This window comes from Acomys russatus, chromosome 25, assembly GCF_903995435.1.
Source record: "Acomys russatus chromosome 25, mAcoRus1.1, whole genome shotgun sequence".
In the NCBI taxonomy this organism is placed as follows: Eukaryota; Metazoa; Chordata; class Mammalia; order Rodentia; family Muridae; genus Acomys; species Acomys russatus.
In genome coordinates this window covers 42975513-42996892 of record NC_067161.1, presented here as the reverse complement: position 1 = coordinate 42996892, position 21380 = coordinate 42975513, and the positions used below count along the sequence as shown (strand labels likewise).

The window sequence follows — 21380 nt, the reverse complement described above, 5'->3', positions numbered from 1 at the left end:
CCAAGGACTACAGATAGAGCCGGAGGCCCCGAGGGGCTACATGAGCTTGAGAATCAGTGCTGCTGCACCCAGCTGTCACCCATCAGCAGGATGGACTGGGGGTAGGGACAGAACCCAGGTCCTCCAAGGACAGGGACTGGGCCAGCAGAGTGGCTCAGATAAGCAGGCGGAGATTCACTATAACTATGGCGGTCCTTCTCAGGGGTTCCTGTGACCATGGTCCTTTGTCAGAGGACCAGCACAGGGCTATTTGGCACTTAGAACAGTAATGGGTATTTGTGCACCCCAACTGTCTGAGAGAGAGGCACCCTCAATTGCTATGAAGTGCACATTAATTAGTCTAAGAAAAATAGTCAAGAGCCTCTAGACTTTAGGGTCTAGAGCCACCGGGCTTGAGCACTCAGAAAGGGAACCAGCAGGGTGTCAGGAGAAAGTGTGTGTCTCTGTTCCCCTGCAGACAGAGACAGTCGTCACTTCTCCTAATACCGTCTTTCACTAGGCAAATGCAAAAGGCCCCACGAGTACCAAGGGCCAACTCTGTCCCTCCAGCCTGTGGAACTGTGCAAATATGCAAGGAGCTCACTGGCACAGGCTGCTTCACACACATAAGTGACTTCTGTTGAGTTCTTGAGTTCGACATGTTGGGTGGGTGTGTGTGTGTGTGTGTGTGTGTGTGTGTGTGTGTCCGTAAATAAATAGCGGGGCGGAAGGTACTGTGGACAATGGTCATGGCTCCCACCAGCCAGGACACCAGTGCTGCACTCAGGGTGTGTGGTTAACGTGCAAGCTGGCTGGCCTCCCGTGGGCCCTCAGCAAGGCATCCAAATAGGGACAGTGAGAGGGATGCAGTGTCATTAAGTCCTCGGCTTCCTAGAGCTGAGCACACTACTTCCCTGGTCCATGTGTTTGCAGGTTGCTAAGAAGCGAAAGCTGCTTTTGTTTGTCTGTTTTGCTGGGTGTTGTTTTATTTGAGGGGTAGGCAGCTGGCAAGGACAAAGTTTTGAATGGAGCAAAGCCAGAGACGTCCTAGTAAAGGGGGAGGAGAAGAAGGAGGAAAGATAAGGTGACTGAAGCGCTGCTTGTGTGCATGGAGGCCATGTGTGGACAGCAGACGGGCCTGGCAACACTCTGGACTCTCACAGAAGAGGGCCTGGGTTTGGGGACCCAGTGTGTGAGAAGTGGGGCCTGCATCTCTAGAACCTTCCCATTGGGAGCAAGGAGTCCTGAGCATAGGCTCCAGGCACATTTGCATCTGAGGTGGGGCCAGCTCTGCTTCTCGATGGAGTGCTGGTCCACTTGGCGTGAGCCTTCCTTGGAAATCCAGCCAGCCAGGCGGTGGGCACAGCAGGTGTGGTGGACAGTGAGCAGGCACTACCAGGACAAACCTCGGCCAAGCGGCAGCTACTGCTGTTGGGTCTGTTTATGTCTCAAAGTACTTGTAGATCTGAGCCACGTACTGCATCACACTCTGCCAGTCAGGCCGATCCGTGTACAGCATCTCACTGAGTTCCTGTAAGGGAGAGGAACAGTCAGAAGAGGGACATCTCAGACCCTTTTTAACCAAGGGACTTTGATACAGGTCAGCGTTGGTACTGACTGGATACCTTGCACCAACAGGAACTAAGGTGTAGGCACACACAGAGTGCTGAGCTCTGCTTTTCAGCAGCTTTAGGTATGTCCTTTTCAAAGCCTAAAGACACACATCTTTAAACACAGTTACAATTTTTTTGATGTTTCGAGACAGGGTTTCTCTGTGTTCACCTTGGCTATCTTGGACTGGCTTTGTAGACCAGGCTGGCCTCGAACTCACAGTGATCTGCCCCTCTTCTGCCTCCCGAGTGCTGGGATTAAAGGCATGCGCCACCATTTGGTTACAAACAGTCACCATACCTTAGAAAATGGTTTAGCCAGGTGCTTGTTTTGGCACACACCTTTAATCCCAGAATTTGGGAGGCCAGCCTGGTCTACAGAGTGAGTTCCTGGATAGCCAGAGCTACACAGAGAAACCCTGTCTTGAAACCCCCAAAAACCAAAACCATAAACAACAAAACAAACACAAGTAACCTAAACGCCGGGTGTGGTGGTGCACGCCGAGGCAGGTGGATTGCTGTGAGTTCGAGGCCAGCCTGGTCTACAAAGTGAGTCCAGGACAGCCAAGGCTACACAGAGAAACCCTGTCTCGAAAAACCAAAAAAACCAAAAACCCAAAACAAAAGTAACCAAAAGAAGAAGGAAAAAAAACCAAACAGACAACAAACAACAATAACAACAAAAATACCAACCACACAACAAAACAAACCACCACCGACAACAACAACAAAAAGAAAATGGTTTCTATTTTTCTAATGGGCATATGAATGTAAGTCTAGTGTCTAGGATCCCACCACACGCATTCTGTGTCTCTCCAATGGTCATCCTCATGTATTGTTTCTCAGGCTGCTGTACTTCAGTGGGTGTGCACTGTCTGTATTTTCCCTCTGCTTCTACTGCACTGCACTTTGCCCTAGGTAGGAATCTCTTTCTGCCAAATTAGTTCCTGGGGAGCTAGTCATGGGTGTCCCACAGACGCCTGCAGTCAATTTAAGCATGTGCCTTACTATTATTATTTTCATTTAGTGTCTTGTCTGGGGCTTTCTTTCTCCTTCCTTCCTTCTTTCTTTCCTTTCTTCCTTTCTGCTGTGTATTCAGTGATTTTTTTTTTTGGGGGGGAGGCTATTTAGTTTTATTAATTTACTTCTTAGGGGGGCTAATTTTGTAAGCAAGCTTGGTCAATAAGCATGTATAAGGGCAAGGCCGAATAGTGACAAGGCAGATGGAGGGGCTCGGTGCCCAGCAGCATACTGTGACAAGGCAGTTGGGGGTGGGGTGGGGGGTGGGGGCTCAGTGCCCGGCTGGATACTCTGCCAGCCTCTTTAGAACGTGTTTAATTGTTAACTTTGGGACTGGAATTGGAGTCTTCTGAGGTCGTAACAGAACATAAGGCAGAAGCAGAGATGCTATGGAAAAAGAGGCTGAACTGAGCACCTGTGCTCTTGGGTGATGACACATAGCTGTCCATCAACCAGTGACTCATCTGATCATTTCTCTTCTGCTCTGCTCCTTGGTCATGCTAAAATGACCAATAAACCACAATCACCCAGAAGGTACAAAAGGAGCAAGAGGGCCTTCCACACAGTTCTGCCCAGAGAAATCTTTGGGGAAAAAATGGAGCAGGGATTGTTAATGATGGGATGGCCATGCGATAAAGACTGTCCAGGCTGATTAGGACACAGAGGTGCCCTGGCATGCCTACGAACTCAAGAGAGACAGCAAACTTTCCTTTCGGTAGGGCAGTTCTTAACCTTCCTAAGGCTGCGGCCCTTCAATACAGTTCCTCATGTTGTGGGGACCCCCCCCCCCAACTATAACTATTTTGTGGCTGCTTCATAACTGTAATTTTGTTACTTTTATGAGTTGTAATATAAATATTTTTGGAGACAGAGGTTTGCTGAAGGGGTCCTGACCCCAGGGTGAGAACCTCTGCTGTAGAAGAAGGTGTCTTCAGTTTCAGATGATTTCAAAGCATAGTTACAAGTCACAGTTTTACTCAGATGGTTTCATACCAGCAATCGCTGAATAAAAAACAATTTGGTACATGGTTAACATGGCACATCTGAAAACCTCTGAAGAAAAGACCTACACATTTCAGGAGGAGGAAGGTAGGTTGTCTTAGTAATAATTTCATCACATATGGCATTAGTTTAACTGCCCAAACCCAGGTCCACATGATTCCACCAAACACATATGGAAGAACTAATGCCAATTATTCACTCTCCAAAATTGGAAGATGAGAGAACATTTCCCAAATCATCCCATGAAACCAGATTAGCCTACCTTGAGAGCTAGTCAAAGACACTGCAAGAAAACTTTAAGTTTCTCAGATAAGTAGACACAAAACTACTAGTAAATTGAAAAATAAATTAGTAAACTGAATTTATCAATCTATAAAGTAGGACCTATCATGACTAAGTAAGCTATGCAAAGCTGATTTGATGCTTTTAAATCAATGTAATTCATCCTATTAACAGACTGAGAAAAAAATATGATCAACAAACTTCAGAATCTATTCATGATAATAAAAAAAGGCAGAGAAGTTATTTCACACAATATAGGGTATGTACCTTCCAGGCCCAGTAGTTGACATCACACTTAATTGACAATGCTTTCTCCCTCAAATCAAGAATGGGACAAAGATGGACTCTCTTACTTATGTTTAATACAGTAGTTGAAGTTTTAGCTATTATAATAAGGCATGAAAAAGAAATAAAAAGGCATACAAATTACAAAGGAAACAATACACCCAGTTTCGCAGATGTCAAGATTGTAGAGGTTGAAAATCTGCACGCAAGGTTAGCATGGTTCCAGCACACAGTCTCATAGACCCCAGTCACTTTCTTGTGTGCCAGAAATAAAAAATTGGCACTCCCCCCCCCCCCAAGACAGGGCTTCTCTGTGTATCCTTGGCTGTCCTGGACTCCCTTTGTAGACCAGGCTGGCCTTGAACTCACAGCGATCCGCCTGTCTCTGCCTCCTGAATGCTGGGATTAAAGGCATGCACACCACACCTGGCAAAAACTGGGATTTTTAACCAAAAAACCAAAACCAAAACCAAAACAACAACAACAACAAAAAAAAACTACTTACAACCCCTCCCAAGGGTGTTTTTAGTTTTATGTGTATAAGTGTTTCCCCTGCATATATGTCTATGTACCACATGTAGCCAGCATTTGCTACTTTGTGGGTTCCCTACTCTGTTCCACCCTCTCCACCCTTTTAACCTCCAACACTAGATAGGAGAGAAAAAAAGAATAGAGGGGGCAGAGGGCGACATTATCATTAGGTTACTTTCTGCTGATTAGGGTGTCAATTCTTTGGGTAAGTTTGATCTTTGCCATCAGGATATCTAGTTTTTTCTACAACCAACAGCATTCAACCACCAACCAGCCAACAACAGCAACCCCACCTCTCTGGGCTCTAGGTTTATATATCCTCTGAAAAGTCCCCAGAATCAATCTATCTATCTATCTATCTATCTATCTATCTATCTATCTATCTATCTTTCCCTTTTTGGCGAGGAGGTGCTTCAAGATAGGGTTTCTCTGTGTAGCCTAGGCTGTCCTGGACTCACTTTGTAGACCAGGCTGGCCTGGAACTCACAGCAACCCACCTGCCTCTGCCTCCTGAGTGCTGGGATTAAAGGTGTGCGCCACCATGTCTGGCTAAGTCCCCAGAATTTAAAATGTCAGACACTCGCAGAAACTATCTGCAGCTGGCAAAACCACACCCTTGCCAGAGCACAAGGCGAATCATAGTCGGCTGCTATCCCCACATCTGGAATTAAAATGAAAACATATACTTATAATATTGCCTTTTGTTTTAAAGAAACCAAAACTCCAAAATTCTCACGCCAACCACACACATCTGGTACATGCCCAGGATGAGGGCATCAGATCCTCTAGAACTGGAGTTCCAGATCATTGTGAGCTGCCATGTGTGTGCCGCAAACAGAACCCGAATCCTCTGGAAGAGCAGCCACTGCTGTTAACCACTGAGCCACCTTTCCACTTCCCAACCCACAGTTTTAAAGGCCAAATCCAACATAATATGTACACATTTCATATGCAGAAAACTATAAAAACTTGGCAGAAAGCAAATATCTAAATGAGTGTACACATATGATATCTTTATGAGTTAAAAGATAAAATTGGTAAGATTATTAATTATTCCCAGTTTTTGTTTGTTTGTTTTTCGAGACAGGGTTTCTCTTATAGTCCTGACTGTCCTGGACTCACTTTGTCAATCCAGCTGGCCTCAAACTCAAGTGATCTACCTGCCTCTGCCTCCCGAGTGCTGGGATTAAAGGCATGTGCCACCACACCTGGCTTTTTGTTTTGTTTTGTTTTTTGGAGACAGGGTCTCTCTGTGTAGCCCTGGCTGTCCTGGACTCACTTTGTAGACCAGGCTGGCCTCGAACTCACAGAGACTTGCCTGCCTCTGCCTCCCAAATGTTGGGATTAAAGGCGTGCACCACGCCTGGCTAATTTTTCCCAGTTTGATACACATATTTAATGTAATTCCAATCAAAATCTCAGCAAATCTTAATTTTTGATAGACACTGGCAAATGACTATGAATGCAAAAATACCAAATAGTGTAGAAGAACAACGAAGGGCAAGGTCGAAGCTCAGGGAACGGCAATTGAGGGTGGTCTCTTTACACCTGGCACTGGACTGGACTGCCAAACACAAAGCAAACACACAAGCCGGCAGCTAATGCACACTTCACAGCACACACAGAAACCAAGCGCAACGAAAACGGCTGAAAGCTCTGGGAAGGACACGAGAGCAGATCAGGTGTGTGACTGTGGGTCGAGTGATGAGCTTTTCGTTACACCAAAGCATGACCATGAAAGAAAACAACTGGGTCAAAATGAAAAACCTTGCTCTGAGAAAGATATTGTTAAGAGAATGAAAAGAGGGCTGGAGAGATGGCTCAGTGATTAAGAGTGCCACCTGCTCTTTAAGAGGTCCTGAGTTCAATTCCCAGCAACCACATGGTGGCTCTCAACCATCTATAATGAATTCTGCTGCCTTCTTCTGTAAAGCACTCATATGCAATAAATAAAATAAATCTTAAAAAAAAAAAAAAAAAAGAGAATGAAAAGAAGCCGGGCGGTGGTGGCGCACGCCTTTAATCCCAGCACTCGGGAGGCAGAGGCAGGCAGGATCGCAGTGAGTTCTAGGCCAACCTGCTCTACAAAGTGAGTCCAGGACAGCCAAGGCTACACAGAGAAACCCTGGCTGTGAACAGGGGGTGGGGAAGATAAGTCTCAGACTGAGAGAAAACATCTGAAAGTCAAGTATGATAAGGAAGACATGGCCAGCAAAGAACTGTGGGCAAAACAGAGCTCAGCATATTTTTCCAGCAAAGAATTTCACATTAAAACAACAGAGAGCATTGTGGCCATGCACTTCTGATCTCAGGACTCTGGAGAGTTAGGCAGGAGGATCAGGAGTTCAAGGCCAGCCTTGGCTATAAAGTGAACTGTTTCAGAGTTCCATTCCTGCAACAAAACAAAACTAATCAAAACAAAACACAAACTGAGCAGTGGTGGCGCACACCTTTAATCCCACCACTCAGGAGGCAGAGGCAGGTGGATTGCTGTGAGTTCGAGGCCAGCCTGGTCTACAAAGTGAGTCCAGGACAGCCAAGGCTACACAGAGAAACCCTATCTTGAAGCACCTCCTCGCCAATGACATTGCCACATGTGGATGACAAATGGTTATATCATTTATGGGTAATTGCTGCGATTCTACCAGAAGACAGTCATTCACTCAGCATGTGTGTATGTGACATGCACATCTCATGGCACACCTGTGGAGGTCAGAGAACAACTTGCAGGAGTCAGCTTTCCCCTTCCATCATGTGTATCGCGATGATTGGACTCAGGTCATCAGGCTTTGTGGCAAGCATCTTTACCCACTCAGCCATCTCGCTGGCCCACAGGGCAGTTGCTGACAAGAAGACATTGGAGGTGTTTTTTGGTTTCTTTTACATTTTATTCTACGAGTGCTCTGCCTGCATTTGTGCCTGTCCACCACATGTGTGAATGGAGGTGTTTTTTGAAGAGGAAATAAAAAGGAGCTCCAGGCAGCATTAAATCTGGAAGATAGTCTTCTTCCCTCTTAGGATGAGGCAGGCCTTTCTCAAGGGGGCTTCTTGTCAAAGGCTTTGGTTAATCAGTCACTCAAGACAAGAGCTGAGTTCAGTGACATTCCTGCATCTGCAGAGAGTAAGAACCCTTTGCAACTGGCATGGCAGCTCCGAAGCAAAAACAAAACAAAACAAAACACCCATGTGGTTTGGTGTGAATAACCTAGGGAAGGACTATTATGGCTTAAGTACCTAGTTAATGGGATGCAGCAGACAGAACAAATGAAGTGCAACACAACACTTCCTTAGGCAGAATGAAAATGACCTTGACCTTGAAAATATTGGCTAACAATTTTAGTATATTAGAAATATACCACAGGGGCTGGAGAGATGGCTCAGTGGTCAAGAGCGCTGGCCACTGCTCTTCCAGGGGACCTGGGTTATGTTCCCAGCACCCACATGGAACCTCCAGTTCCAAGGTATCTGATGCTTTCTTCTGGCCTCCACAGGTACCAGGTTTATATTGGTGTTGGAGCACATGCGTGAGCGCGCGCGCGCGCGCACACACACACACACACACACACACACACACACTACTCATACATATAAAATAAAAATAAATGAATCTAAAAACATCTACCACAAATGTACTACAGTTTCCTATTTTATTCATTTGCTAGCACATACTTGCTCCTAACAGTCTAGGCCTGGCCCTGTTCTCAGGGCCTTTGTGCATCCAGGTTCACAGCAGCATCTGCTCAGAAGAGCTCAACTATGGCGGTACCCTAGTGGCAGTAAGGGATGAACAGATGAACAGAATGTGGTAAAGCCATATAATTCACCTTAAAAAGAAAGGGATTTCTAACAGATGAACTTTGAGGACCTCATACTGTGTCACATAAGCCAAATGTGACAGAGATATGGTGGAGCAAATACACTTACACGGGGTAAGTGTCTGAAACAGGTGAGTTCTTAGAGTCCAAGAACAGAACGGTGGCTGCCAGACTGAGGGTGGAGACGGGGAGCTAATGTTTAACAGATTCAGAGTTTCGATTTTGCAAGATAAGAATTCTGTAGGAGGGTGGCGACAATTGCACCACAGTGTGAAGGCACTTCACATCACTTAAATGACCGCAAAACTTATAAAAAGCAACTGACATCACTTACTGGACTCACACATGTTTAGAGAGACAATGGGTAAGGCTCTGAAGTTCAGTCTTGTGTAGTGACTATCCTGTACATGGCCTGAGCGAGCAAGTGTGTCACAGACTAAATGACTAAGGCCACAGTGAACCCTGACCACACCACAGCCAGTCAGTCCTGGAGGACACTCCACAGTGGCGCACAGCAACAGCAATGACGCCAAGAGCACTTGCCCAAACTTTCTGTAAGGATTGTGACGCCCATTTCACGGTGGCTGATCAGGACCATGTTCTAAAGTTTGGTGCACACTACAGAGCTTCACTTTGAAGTGATCTCCCTTGCTTATCTGTTTTGCCCCCAAAACGTGTATGTAATTAAACAGATAGGGATACATGAAAATTTATTTTTAAAGACATTATTGTTGTTATTTATGTTTATTTTGATTTTTTTTTTTTTGAGACAGGGTTTCTCTGTGTAGCCTTGGCTGTCCTAGACTTGCTTTGTAGACCAAGCTGGCCTCGAACTCACAGCGATCCGCCTGCCTCTGCTTCCCAAGTGTTGGGATTAAAGGCGTGCACCACCATGCCCAGCCTATTTTTAATTATGTGTACATGTGTGGGTTTGATTATGGGTTTCTGCATAAGAATGCAGTGGCTGCAGAGGCCAAAACCAAAGGCAGTTATAGGCAGTTGTGAGCTGCTGAACATGGGTGCTGGGAAACGAACTGGGTCCTTTCCAAGAGTAGTACAGTCAACTGCTGAGTCCTCATTTCAGTTAGACTCAACTTCTTTTTTGTTTTTGTTTTTTAAAAAAGATTTACTTATTTGTGTATATAAGCACTCTATCTGCATGTATGACGTCATGACAGAAGAGGGCATCAGATCACATTATAGATGGTTGTAAGTCACCATGTGGTTGCTGGGAATTGAACTCAGGATTTCTGGACAAACAGTGCTCTTAACCTCTGAGTCACCTCTCCAGCCCTAGGACTCTACTTCTTAAATGTTTAGTGTTCTTCTTTTTGAGTAAGATTTAGAGAAAATACTTATATTTAATATTTGAACATTGGTATTTCTATAGAACTGTCCATTCTGCTTCAAATTTATATTGGCATGACATCATTCATAGTACTGCTTTCTACATAGAGCTTTTACTTTTCATTTCTCTGACTCCTCCCATCCTTGGAGAGCTAGGGGCTTGTACCTCACTGCTATTTCAGTGTAGATTTTCCTAGTTCTTCTCCCCACCTTCTCCCCTCTAACTATATGTGGATTAAAACAAAAAGCCACTTTGACCGAGGATGGTGGTGGTATATGCCTCTAAATACCGCATTTGGGAGGTAGAAGTAGGATCAAAAGTTCAAGTCATTCTCAACTACATAGTAATATCAAAACTAGCCTGGCCACACACACACACACACACACACACACACGTGCACACACACACGCGCGCGCACGCACACACACGTGCACACACGCACACACACACGTGCGCGCGCACACACGTGCACACACGCACACACACACGTGCGCGCGCACACACATGCACACGCGCACACACGCACACACACACGCGCGCGCGCGCATTGGGTTATACTTGGTTTTTTTTTTTTGTTTTTTGTTACTTGTGTAACAGCCCTGGCTATCCTGGAACTCACTCTGGCACACTTGGGATTTTTAAACTACACCCAGGTCTGGGCATGGTGGCGCAGCCTTTAATCCCAGCACTCAGAGAGGCAGAGGTAAGGTGAATCTGTGAATTTGAGGCCAGCCTGGCCTACAAAGCTACTCCAGGACATCCAAGGCTACACAGAGAAACCCTGTCTCAAGAAGCCAAATGAATAAATAAATAAATACATAACAAAAATAAACTACACTCAATCAGAAGTAACAACAGTTATCAATAACCTTTGGCCAAGTTTTATTGAAAGATTATATAAGAAGTTTCAATTTAGTTTCTAGAATGGAAAAGCCAATTAACAATTGTGTAAATCAAATTTTTGCTGTTGTTGTAAATAAGAAGCCCAAAAGTTAGTTCTAGACTGGTTACCATGCAATATTCTCTCCTTTCTCCCCACTATAATATATGTATTTACTTTATTTTTGAGACTGGGTTTCATGTGGCCTAGGCTAGCCTCTAGCTCACTGAGTTTGTTGGCTTTCCCATTCTAAACACTAAACACACATTAACTAATAAAAGCTCTCGACTGGCTTTTCCACCTTTTGTTATCTGTTTAGTCTTTTGAGTAGTTTCTTTTTTGTATTTCTTTGTGTAGCCTTAGCTTTCCTGGACTCACTTTGTAGACCAGGCTGTCCGCTAACTCACAGGGATCCACCTGCCTCTGCCTCCCGAGTGCTGGGATTACAAGCACGTGCCACTGCGCTCGGTGAGTAGTTTCTTCAGATCCACCAGCTCTCTTCTGCTGAGCAGCCTGGCAACCCATCCACTATGTTTTTTCATCCCAACATTTCATTTCTAGTAGCTCTGTAGCCTTCCGGGTGGCAATGAAGATATTCTAAAAAGAAGCTTGTGTCTGTCTCTTTGGATATTGGCCTATTTAAACATTGGCCTCCAAGGAATCGTATTTTTTCAGGAAACTCTTGCTGGGAAAGGGCAGGATGAAGTCGAGGAGTGTCTCATGGAATCATTCCTACAGTCCTGTGGACTTGTGAGACCACCTGGCAGGTGAGACCTGAGACTAGACTATGATGGGTGATAACAGGCCGGAGGACATCCCAGCACTGTTTATTACACACACGCCTTTAATCCCAGCACTCGGGAGGCAGAGGCAGGTGGATCGCTGTGAGTTCGAGGCCAGCCTGGTCTACGATGCGAGTCCAGGACAGCCAAGGATAAACAGAGAAACCCTGTCTCAAAAAAACAAAACAAAACAAACAAAAAACAAAAACAAACAAGAAGAAATCTGGATTCCAAGCCTCATCTGGCCTTTTTTACCCCCAGCCTCCCTCATAGGTGGAGACAAACTTCGTCTCCCCACGAGCAAGGGGAGTCCTTATAATGTCTGGCTCATGCCTCATTGCTTTGTTTTAAATTTCTGGTGTCTAGTTATTTTTCCTTCTTTCTTGAGAGCTCAGCTATATTTCACACGTTCTTTTTGAACAGCCAAGGTACATAAGAAGTGGTCAGAAGAGAACCTTTGGGACTTGTGTCTCTCCTACCAAGTGAGTCCCAGAGACTGAAGTCTGGTCACCAGCCCTGGAGGCAAGTGCCTTTACCTTCTGGCTGTCCCACTGGCCTATATTTGATGTCATTTTTATTTTATTTTATTGTTTTTGAGACAAGGTCTCACTGCATAGCCTTAGGTGCCTTGGAACTCCCTATGCAGAACAGGCTGGCCTTGAACTTACAAAGATCTGTCTGCCTCTGCCTCCCAAGTGCTGAGACTAAAGGTGTGTACCACCATGCCCAGCTGACATAACAACAACAACAACAACATTTCACTGAGATATCTTGGTGATCTGAACAGAGGATTGTAATGATAACCTAGCTCACCATTTTGCCAGAACTGAAATTTTTTTTCTTTTGTTTTTTTTTTGAGACAGAGTTTCTCTGTGTAGCCTTAGCTGTCCTGGACTCGCTTTGTAGACCAGGCTGGCCTCGAACTCCTGCCTCTGCCTCCTGAGTGCTGGAATTAAAGGCGTGTGCTACCACACCCAGCCAGAACTGAAATTTATCCATAATGAAATCTTAATTTCTAAAAAACTCTCAGTCTAGAGCTGGAGAAACAGCTCAACAGTTAAGAGCACCGGCTGCTCTTCCAAAGGATCCGGGTTTGATTCCCAGCACCCACTGGGCGGCTCACAGCCATCTGTAACTCTAGCTCCAGGTGATCCAACATCCCCTTTTAGAGGACACAGCCACCAGGCACACATGGGGTATACAGACACACATGCAGGCAAAATAATAACAATAAACAAATACCCTCCCCCCAATCTAAATCCTATTCAGGCCAAATGGGTAACTTCACATGAGGACTCAACTCATGAGCTATGCACATGGATCTGAGCATCACTCACCTGTTTAGTGGGTAGCAGGAAGTTTTTTCTCATTAAGTAGAAAAAATATCAAAAGGATATAAAATAGTATACTCACCAGGCTGGGCTTGATGCCTACACTTTCAGCTGCTTCAAATGCCAACAAGAGATTCCTTTTCTGTGTTACAAAGACAAAGAGAAAGGCTGAGGGAGGGGACGGCCGCTGGCACCTGGCACATGACTACTCACTAGACAAAACAAGGAATACCACGTCAACGGTGCAGACCAGTGCTGTGTCAGGAGGAGAGGCCAACAGGCTATGGCGGTCGCTGCGGAAAATGACTTTGACTGACACCTGACTTTTCAAGATTTATGACACCACATTCTGGCGTTTTGTGTTTTCTCATAGGGCTATGTCACAAATGATAACCAAACTGGGTGTGGCACTGATGCACTTCTGGCTGAGGTCGAGGCCAGCCAGGGCACTGTAGTGAGACCTGGCCTTAAAGTCACACCTGGAGGTAATTAAATATAACCAAATGAAAAGCTGTTTCCTCTCCAATCCTAGTCCACGAAAGAACCACTTCTTTCTTATTTATTTATTTATTTATTTATTTATTTATTTATTTATTTATAGACAGGGTTTCTCTGTGTAGCCTTGGCTGTCCTGGACTTGCTTTGTAGACCAAGCTAGCCTTGAACTCACATTGATCCATTGATCCTCCTGCCTCTGCCTCCCGAGTTCTGGGATTAAAGGCGTGCGCCACCACGCCCGGACTACCGCTTCCTAGTTTCTCTCTCTCTTTTTTTATAGGGATCTTGTGGTGACTGCCATCGTCTTACACCACTATTTTTAAAATTTACTTATTCGTGTGTGCACTCATGCCATGGCCAGCCTACGATGGTCAGTGGACAATCTGGTGCGATTCGGTCCCAATCTTTTTCCTAAGCTTTGTTTTCCCCATAGTCTGGAGGCTCCAGGCTTCCCTTAGTGGAGAACTAACTGTCTCTCATCTTTTGATTTTTTATTTATTTTGGTGCTTATGTGAAATTCCTAGCTCTCTCCTTGCAGCTGCTTTTCTCTGCTCACACCGAGGGTCTGCCTCACATTTGGACTAGGATCATCTCTTCTTTTCAAACTCTGAAGCTCTTAGTCACTATTAGTATTCAAAGAAATCTTTCTACCCAGGAGCCCCCCAGAAGCTCTTATCCACTTCAGGGTTATACCCCATCTCACTGAAGTATATTCTTGAGACACACTGTACAGGAGAGCATTTTCCAGATTTACTTGGACAGAAAAGTTCTCTTTTTACCACCATGCTTGGTAATAGTGGCTGGACAGAGGACTCTAGCCGGAAACAATTTCCCCTTAGACGCTGCCGGCACTGGTCCCCACAGCCACTGAGCCTCAGTTTGGAGCTTTGTTCTTAGACTCTTCCTGACTATTCTCTGATACCCCCCCCCCCCCTTCGTACAGATAACCTCAAAGCCCTGTCATGGCACCCCGCCTCAATAACTCATGTGAAAGCCATTAAGTTTTAGACATTTAACCAGATGTTTTAAATATAATTGAGAAGCATGTTCATCACACTTTGTCCTATGTATAATCTTGCTATTTGATACACTTAGTTTTTCTTTTTTCTTTCCTCAGTATTAGGGATTGAACCCAAGTCTTGTGTATGCTAGGCAAGCACTTTACCACAGTAATATTTAAATTTTATACATAAGATGAACATGCATTTGTGGCTCCAGCTATTTAAGAAGCTAAGGGAAGCCAGGCATGGTGATGCATGCCTTTAATCTCAGCACTCGGGAGGCAGAAGCAGGAGGATCAATGGATCAATGTGAGTTCAAGGCTAGCTTGGTCTACAATGCAAGTCCAGGACAGCCAAAGCTACACAGAGGAAAAAAAAAAAAAAAAGAAGCAGCAGCAGCAGCTAAAGGAAGAAGACACTTGAGCCCAGGAGTTGAAGGTCATTTATACAATTTTCCATTTTTCCATTTTCCCATGGTCTTCACTCTGCCTTGTCTGAACATCTGGCCCTAGACCAAATGTTCCCCTGACACTGAAGTCAACTTGCTGCTATATAAACGCTGTCAGAGGAAAAGCAGACGTGTCTAAGCATGCTTTTCTCCAGCCTGTAGTGTAGCCTTGGGAAGCTGCTAATCCATGGTGATACTGCCCAGTCCACCAGCCTTCTTCCTTGACACCTAGGGAGATCGATGGCCAAGAGCTGGAAATCTCAGTCTTGTTTCTGTGACATGGCTCTGGTCAGCCCGGCAGACTGTAGATGGGTCCTTCTGGCCCACACTAGGGGAGCAAGGCCTATTTTGGTGCAAATGGGTCCTTTGTTCTCATTTTAAAGTCCCTTTGGACTGAAATTTAATATACTTTTTGTTTTGTTTTGTTTTGTTTTTGAGAGAAATTTAACATTTTAAAGTCAACTTTTAGGTTGCATTGCTCAGGAAGCTGAGATACAAACAGTGGACATGGTCCATGAGACTGTAATGCCAAACTGCTTCCTAAAAAGGCTCACTGTTCTTAGCTCCAGAAACCACGGTCTTCCCCCACCCCTATCCATACCTGCCAAATATGTCAGGCTACGATGGTATTTTGTTGTTTTAATTTGTATTGTTGGATTACTAATAAGGTCTTAAGAGAAGGCATTTGTAAACAAAATATTTTAATTCTGCTAAGACTCTCGTATGATTCAAATGAAAGTATGCTTTTTAAGCAAAATTTGAACACAGAAATAAACAGTCCATACTGAAAAACTGCCTCAGAATGCTCTGAAATAGCATAGCATGTAACATGCTGGAGGGATTTTTGTTGCTGTTGCTCATAAAAATGACTTTTGCTCACTTTGAAAGAAGCAGGACACCAGTGCCTGGGATCATTTTCCTAAAGCCCTCTCACTGCACACTGTTGTGGGTGCTGTGCTGAGGGCAGACTACAGAAGAGAGGAGAGCCAGTGGTGAGGCAGGGGAGGAGAGTCAGTGCCTGGAAGCCAGGAGCTTTGCCTCAGTGGAAGCTCTGCCACATGGGTGAGGACAGAGTGAGAGAGGCCATTCTTCAGGGCCTGCCCTGTGTGCAGGCTGGGACCTTCTAGTTTAGTGGTCCCCAGCTTGGCTGGTAGGGCCGTACTGATGCAGCATCTTTCTGCAAGTAAGTGGGAGAAAGGATCAGACTCACACTCAAATCCAACCTCAGATACCAACATAATCACTCTCCACTCTGTAACCTGGTTCTGGGCTGTGTAGAAGAGCTTCTGCAGGGTGACATCTGAAGACTCTTTATTTCTAATAAAAACAAAATACCTCACCCAAACCTTGCAGCTCCTGCAATATATGTATGCCCTGTGATTGCAGATCCCTCTAATACCCCACAGCACGTCCCTGTTTACCTGAGGCAGTCTCACGTAGCTCAGCCTGGCCTTGACCTTACTGTGTGATCTTACTGCCCCCAACTCCCAAGGGCTGGGTTTATGGGCGTGCATCGCTGGGTCCAGTTCTTATTTTTAATTATGAACTTATTTTTTGAAATTTTCTGAAATAATTTTAATTTCTGAACTTATTAATTTTCTTTGGTGCTGGGGATAAGGTCCAGGCCCTCGCTCATGCTAAGCACAGGTTCTACTACCGAGCCTAGATCCTTTATCGTACTATTTTCATATTTCAATTTTTAATAGATTCTTACATTCTTATATCTCTCTTAGTGCCCTTTTTGATGGCTGTGTATTCTACAAAGTACAACTAACCAACCAACAACCCCCTCAGACTGAGAACACAATACTACAGGGCAGAGTCTGGGCCATGTTCACGCATCCGAAAGGGTCTGTGGTAGTCACGTTCCCTTTGAAGCCCAACCTCAAACAAGCCCCTTCTGGGAAAACCTGCCCAGGGGTACTGTTGCCTCAGGGAAATTACCCTCATCAAAAGTTGCACGCATGCCCAGTTGATGTCGTATTGGTGGGCCTCTGTTGACATGTCATTCTGACAACTCTCCTCTGTAGTAGATGGAACCAACCTCTCTCAGAGTACTCCACCCAGGCTCATTACATCCTGAGCTGTGGCCATTGCCTCTCCACTTAGGGTACGGCCAGGATAGGGCCAAATATTTCTCGGGGAGTAGTGGGCCAGTGGTACCTGACAGAGTTCCAGATGCCTGAACTCAAACTCAACTGGAGTGGACAGGGAGGCTGTGAAGCCAAACAGATCGGAACTTGGCACCTCTGGTATGTGATGGTGACTCCTTAATCGCCTTATGGTGGTCCTTCATGACATCAGCAAAGACCCAGAAAAAGAAACGCAACCAGATGTGTGGGAAATAGGGGCCCCTGTCTTTTAAGGGTGACAGAAACAAGAATATTGGCGTTAGCCTGCCCTGATGCACATTTCCACATCTGCATGGCTGGGCAGCTGGCAGGGAGAATCTCAGGGCTCCAGAGTGAGGTCAAGGGGTTTTGGTCACCAGGAAGCAATGCTCATGATACAAAGTGTGAGAGCAAACACTCGCAGGCCAATTGTTTTTCAACAGATCTGAACTGATTCAAGGACAAAGAAGCCAGGCCTGTGGACTACAGATAAACACGTCACTTTCAGGAGGACCCAGGTTTCAGACTATGTGCAGGAGTAGGCGCTGAAGTTTAACTTGCTATCGTTTTAGGAAGGTCTGCTGATTATTTTGAAGTTTGCTATGCTCACTATTTGCATAATTATTTTTGTAACATCACACCAGAAAGGAGGGGGAGCGGGTGGAAACTCAAGAGGGAAGGGGAGGGAACGCCACCCAAGTCAGACGCCTGCTGTGCCCGTGGCCACTCCGAGCCCCTCTAGTTCCCTCTGCTGGGTCACTTTTCTTTTCTGTGCTTCTACAGTGTGGTGGACAGGGCTTGAGTGTGGCCCAGAAGGCTCGTGTGCTGAAAGCTTGGGCAGCAGCATATGGAGTCATGGAATCTTTAGGATGTCGATAAAGCAGGTTACTGGGCATCTTGCTCTCTGAAGAGATCAATGCAGTTCTCACAAGACACTGATTATTTTCTATGAGAACAAATTAATACAAGAAGAGCAAACTTGGCCTCTGAATCTCTCTGGCTTCCTGCCTCACTCTGCATCAGTCTTCTGCACATGGTCTCACTGCCCTAATGCTATGTACCATGAGGCCTCATGAGAGGTCAAATGATATGACTGCCCCAATTTTGGATTTTCAGCATTCAGAGCTCTAAATAAACCTTTTTTCTTTGTAACATACACAGCCTCAGTTATTTTGCTATAGTTATGAAAGTTGCTTAAGACAATTCCCTTAAGCTCAGGGGGGCTGGCTGATCCTCAATTCACGGCTTCATGCACCATCTGTATCTACCCTTTTGACATTACTAGACAGTACAAATACAGAATACAGAATGCGGTCTCATCTCAGGAAGTGCTACCCTATATATAGCACAAATCCTCACTGATTCCTTCACACCCATTCTTCTAGCTCTGATTTCCGATCTGTACTCTAGATTTGCTGTCTGCCTGCCTGACACAACACTTGAATATTTTAGACATCTTAGACTGAACATGATTGCACTGCACACTTTTTCTCCTAAACATCACATGAGCATATTCAGCCTGTTTCAGTTTACAAAGCACTCCCCATGGAAATGCTTTGAAGAAAGTTATGTTTTCAACGCTAGAAGTTGAACCCAGGGTCTGGCACATGCTGGACCAGTGCTTTGCCATGAGCCACACTGCCAGTCCTGTAAGATACTCTGTGATGGCTTTTGTGCCAACTTGGCTATGTCTTGTATCCAAATATTTAGCCAAACATTATTTATTTAAATTTTTACATTTATTTATTATTTGTGTGTGTGTGTGTGTGTATGTGTGTGTGTGTGTCTGCACACGCACACAATGAGAGAACAATTTGTGGGAGTTTCTTCTCTCCTTCCACCACATAGGTCTTGTTAGTAAACTTAGGCTGTCAAGCTTGGGAGCGAGAGCCTTTACCCCTGACCCATCTTGCCAGCCCTCTAGGAAGGTGTTTAAAGGGTAAGATTAGGCAAAGCATAACATCCCATATCTATGACCCAAGACGCAGGAGGCAGCGGCAGGCAGATCTCTAAGAGTTTGAGGCCAGCATGGTCTACAGAGTTAGATGACATTAATGTTTACAATGGTGGACTTTTCATAAAGCTGATGTCTCTCTGGGGTGTGAGTAAGTCTAATCCAATCAGCTTAACAGGAAAAGATGGATCTCCTTTAAGAGGCGAGAAGGGGGTGGGGGGCTGGAGAGATGGCTCAGAGGTTAAAAGCACTGTCTGTTCTTCCAAAGGTCCTGAGTTCAATTCCCAGCAACCATATGGTGGCTCACAGCCATCTATAATGAGATACGGTTACCTCCTCTGGCCTGCAGGTACAACACTGTATAAATAATAAATAAATAAAACTTTTTAAAAAAGGGGGAGGGGGGAGGCGAGAAGGGAATCCTGATGCCCTTTTTTTACCTCCACTCCCAGCACCGGAAGAGACTTTGGAAAATGAAGGTCACAGATAAACCAGGGTTTTCTCTAGGAAGCAGGTGATAGGACCCTTTCAGCAACTACAGTAAACGGGAACTCGCTGTTTTTCTTGGTAACAGAGGGCATGGCATTGAGAAGGGCAGCTGAAACATGGTTTCTGAGGATAGGACCCCAGGCTGCAGGTACATCCCATCCTCTGTGCCCTTCCTGACGTACACTCCAGCTTTCTTAAGCCTGCCCCACCCATCCAGTAATGCACTGCCACAGAAGCTCTGTCCTCTCTTGGAGGAGAAGTGGGGTGGCGCAGTCACTGACTTACTTTCTCCTGACTGTTCAGTTCCTGGTATGGGATGTGGGCAGGCAGGTATGTGTGCAGCAGAGCACAGAGGGCCAGCCCATCGCTCCAGCTGCTGCTGAAATTGGTGATGTCAATGTTCTGTGGAGAGAGAAAAGCCAGTGTTAACCCACACTGTACTGTCAAAAACAAAACAAAACAAAACCCACAGCCGGGCGTGGTGGCGCACGCCTTTAATCCCAGCACTCAGGAGGTAGAGGCAGGCGGATCGCTGTGAGTTTGAGGCCAGCCTGGTCTACAAAGTGAGTCCAGGATGGCCAAGGCTACACAGAGAAACCCTGTCTCGAAAAACCAAAAACAAAAAAAAAAAAAAAAAAAAAAAAAAACCACAAAACAAAACCCAACAACAACAACAACAACAAAAACATGAGTCAGACAATGTGCTCCAGGTGTCCATCTTTGGGTTTGGGTAAGGCAACATAATGAACTACATTTTCTTGGGAGTGTTTTTAACTTTGGTAGCAAGAATGGCCTGTTGTGGTCCACATTCATTTGCAGGCTTATGTGTAGAACATGAGACCACGGAGGAATTCTCACTTACCCCCTGGGGAGCCATTAAAGCCTGATATAAATCCTGTTTCAAATTACTCCCCAAATGAGCTTTGTATATCCAGCATTTCCCAGACTTATTGGCCAAGGGAGAACAATCATCACAATCACCACCGCTACCATGATCATCACCACTACTACCATCATCATCATCATCACCATTTCTACCACCACCATCACGATGACATCACTATCAGCATCGTTATTACCACCATCATCACCACCACTCTCATCACCATTAAACTATCACCACCACCATAACTACATATAACCAACCCAACAACAAACAGACCAGATAAAGCAAGAGCATGGAACGTAAGCTACAATTCCTCCTGCTCTATATTCCCTGCCTCAAATAGAGCAGCTTCCCAGGGGCGGAAAAGCCTCACATGTAGTGAGAATTTTGGTTTCTTAAAAAAAAAAAAACCACACACACACACACACAAAGAAACCCAAACAAACAGAAATGTTATGGGAATATGTTTTGTTTTAATGCCAGGTGTGGGATAAAGGATTGCTTCAGACTGTCCACAGCAGCTATGATTTGCCTCATACTCTCTAGCATGATTTTGCCAGCTGTAGATAGTGTATGCAAATGTATGATGTTTGGAATTCTGAGGACTCTTGAAAGGGTCTAAGCCCCCTGCTAGAGCCCCGAGAGGGGCTGCTGCGGCAGCTGCTGCGGCTGCTTGCTGTTGCTGCGGTTGGTTGCTGTTCGTCAAGTGGTCATGTACAAAGAGAAGAGTAGAAGAAATTGAGTATCCTGATGCCAAAGATGAAACTTGCCCCCAAGGAACTTGCACCCCCTTTCTCCTTTAACATTCTTACTCTCCTACCTAGTGTTGGGCGGGGGGGAGTTAAGAGACACACAGAAGGGGGCTGGAGGATGGCTCAGAGGATAAGAACACTGTCTGCTCTTCCGGGGGTTCTGAGTTCAATTCCCAGCAACCACATGGTGGCTCACAACCATCTATAATGAGATCTGGTGCCCTCTTCTGGAGTGCAGGTGTATATGGAGGCAGAACACTATGTATGTAATAAATAAATAATAATAATAAAAAAAGAAGAGACGCACAGGTGCAGGCCAACCTGGGGAAGGCAGAGTGCCACTGCACTTACACAGTCAAATTCCCTTCTTGCTTTT

The 21380-nt window shown here is 45.3% G+C and overlaps 1 protein-coding gene across 1 annotated transcript in view; it reads right to left on the bottom strand.

Annotated features, from left to right (window-relative positions):
• Window positions 1-690: 690 nt before the first annotated feature.
• Window positions 691-21380, bottom strand: part of Specc1 (sperm antigen with calponin homology and coiled-coil domains 1) — a 247034-nt gene continuing 226344 nt past the window's right edge. Inside the window, 3 exon segments of the mRNA XM_051168370.1 lie at window positions 691-1510; window positions 12948-13007; window positions 19652-19768. Of these exon segments, the coding sequence (XP_051024327.1) occupies window positions 1421-1510; window positions 12948-13007; window positions 19652-19768 (267 nt within the window). The 3' untranslated portion in view covers window positions 691-1420.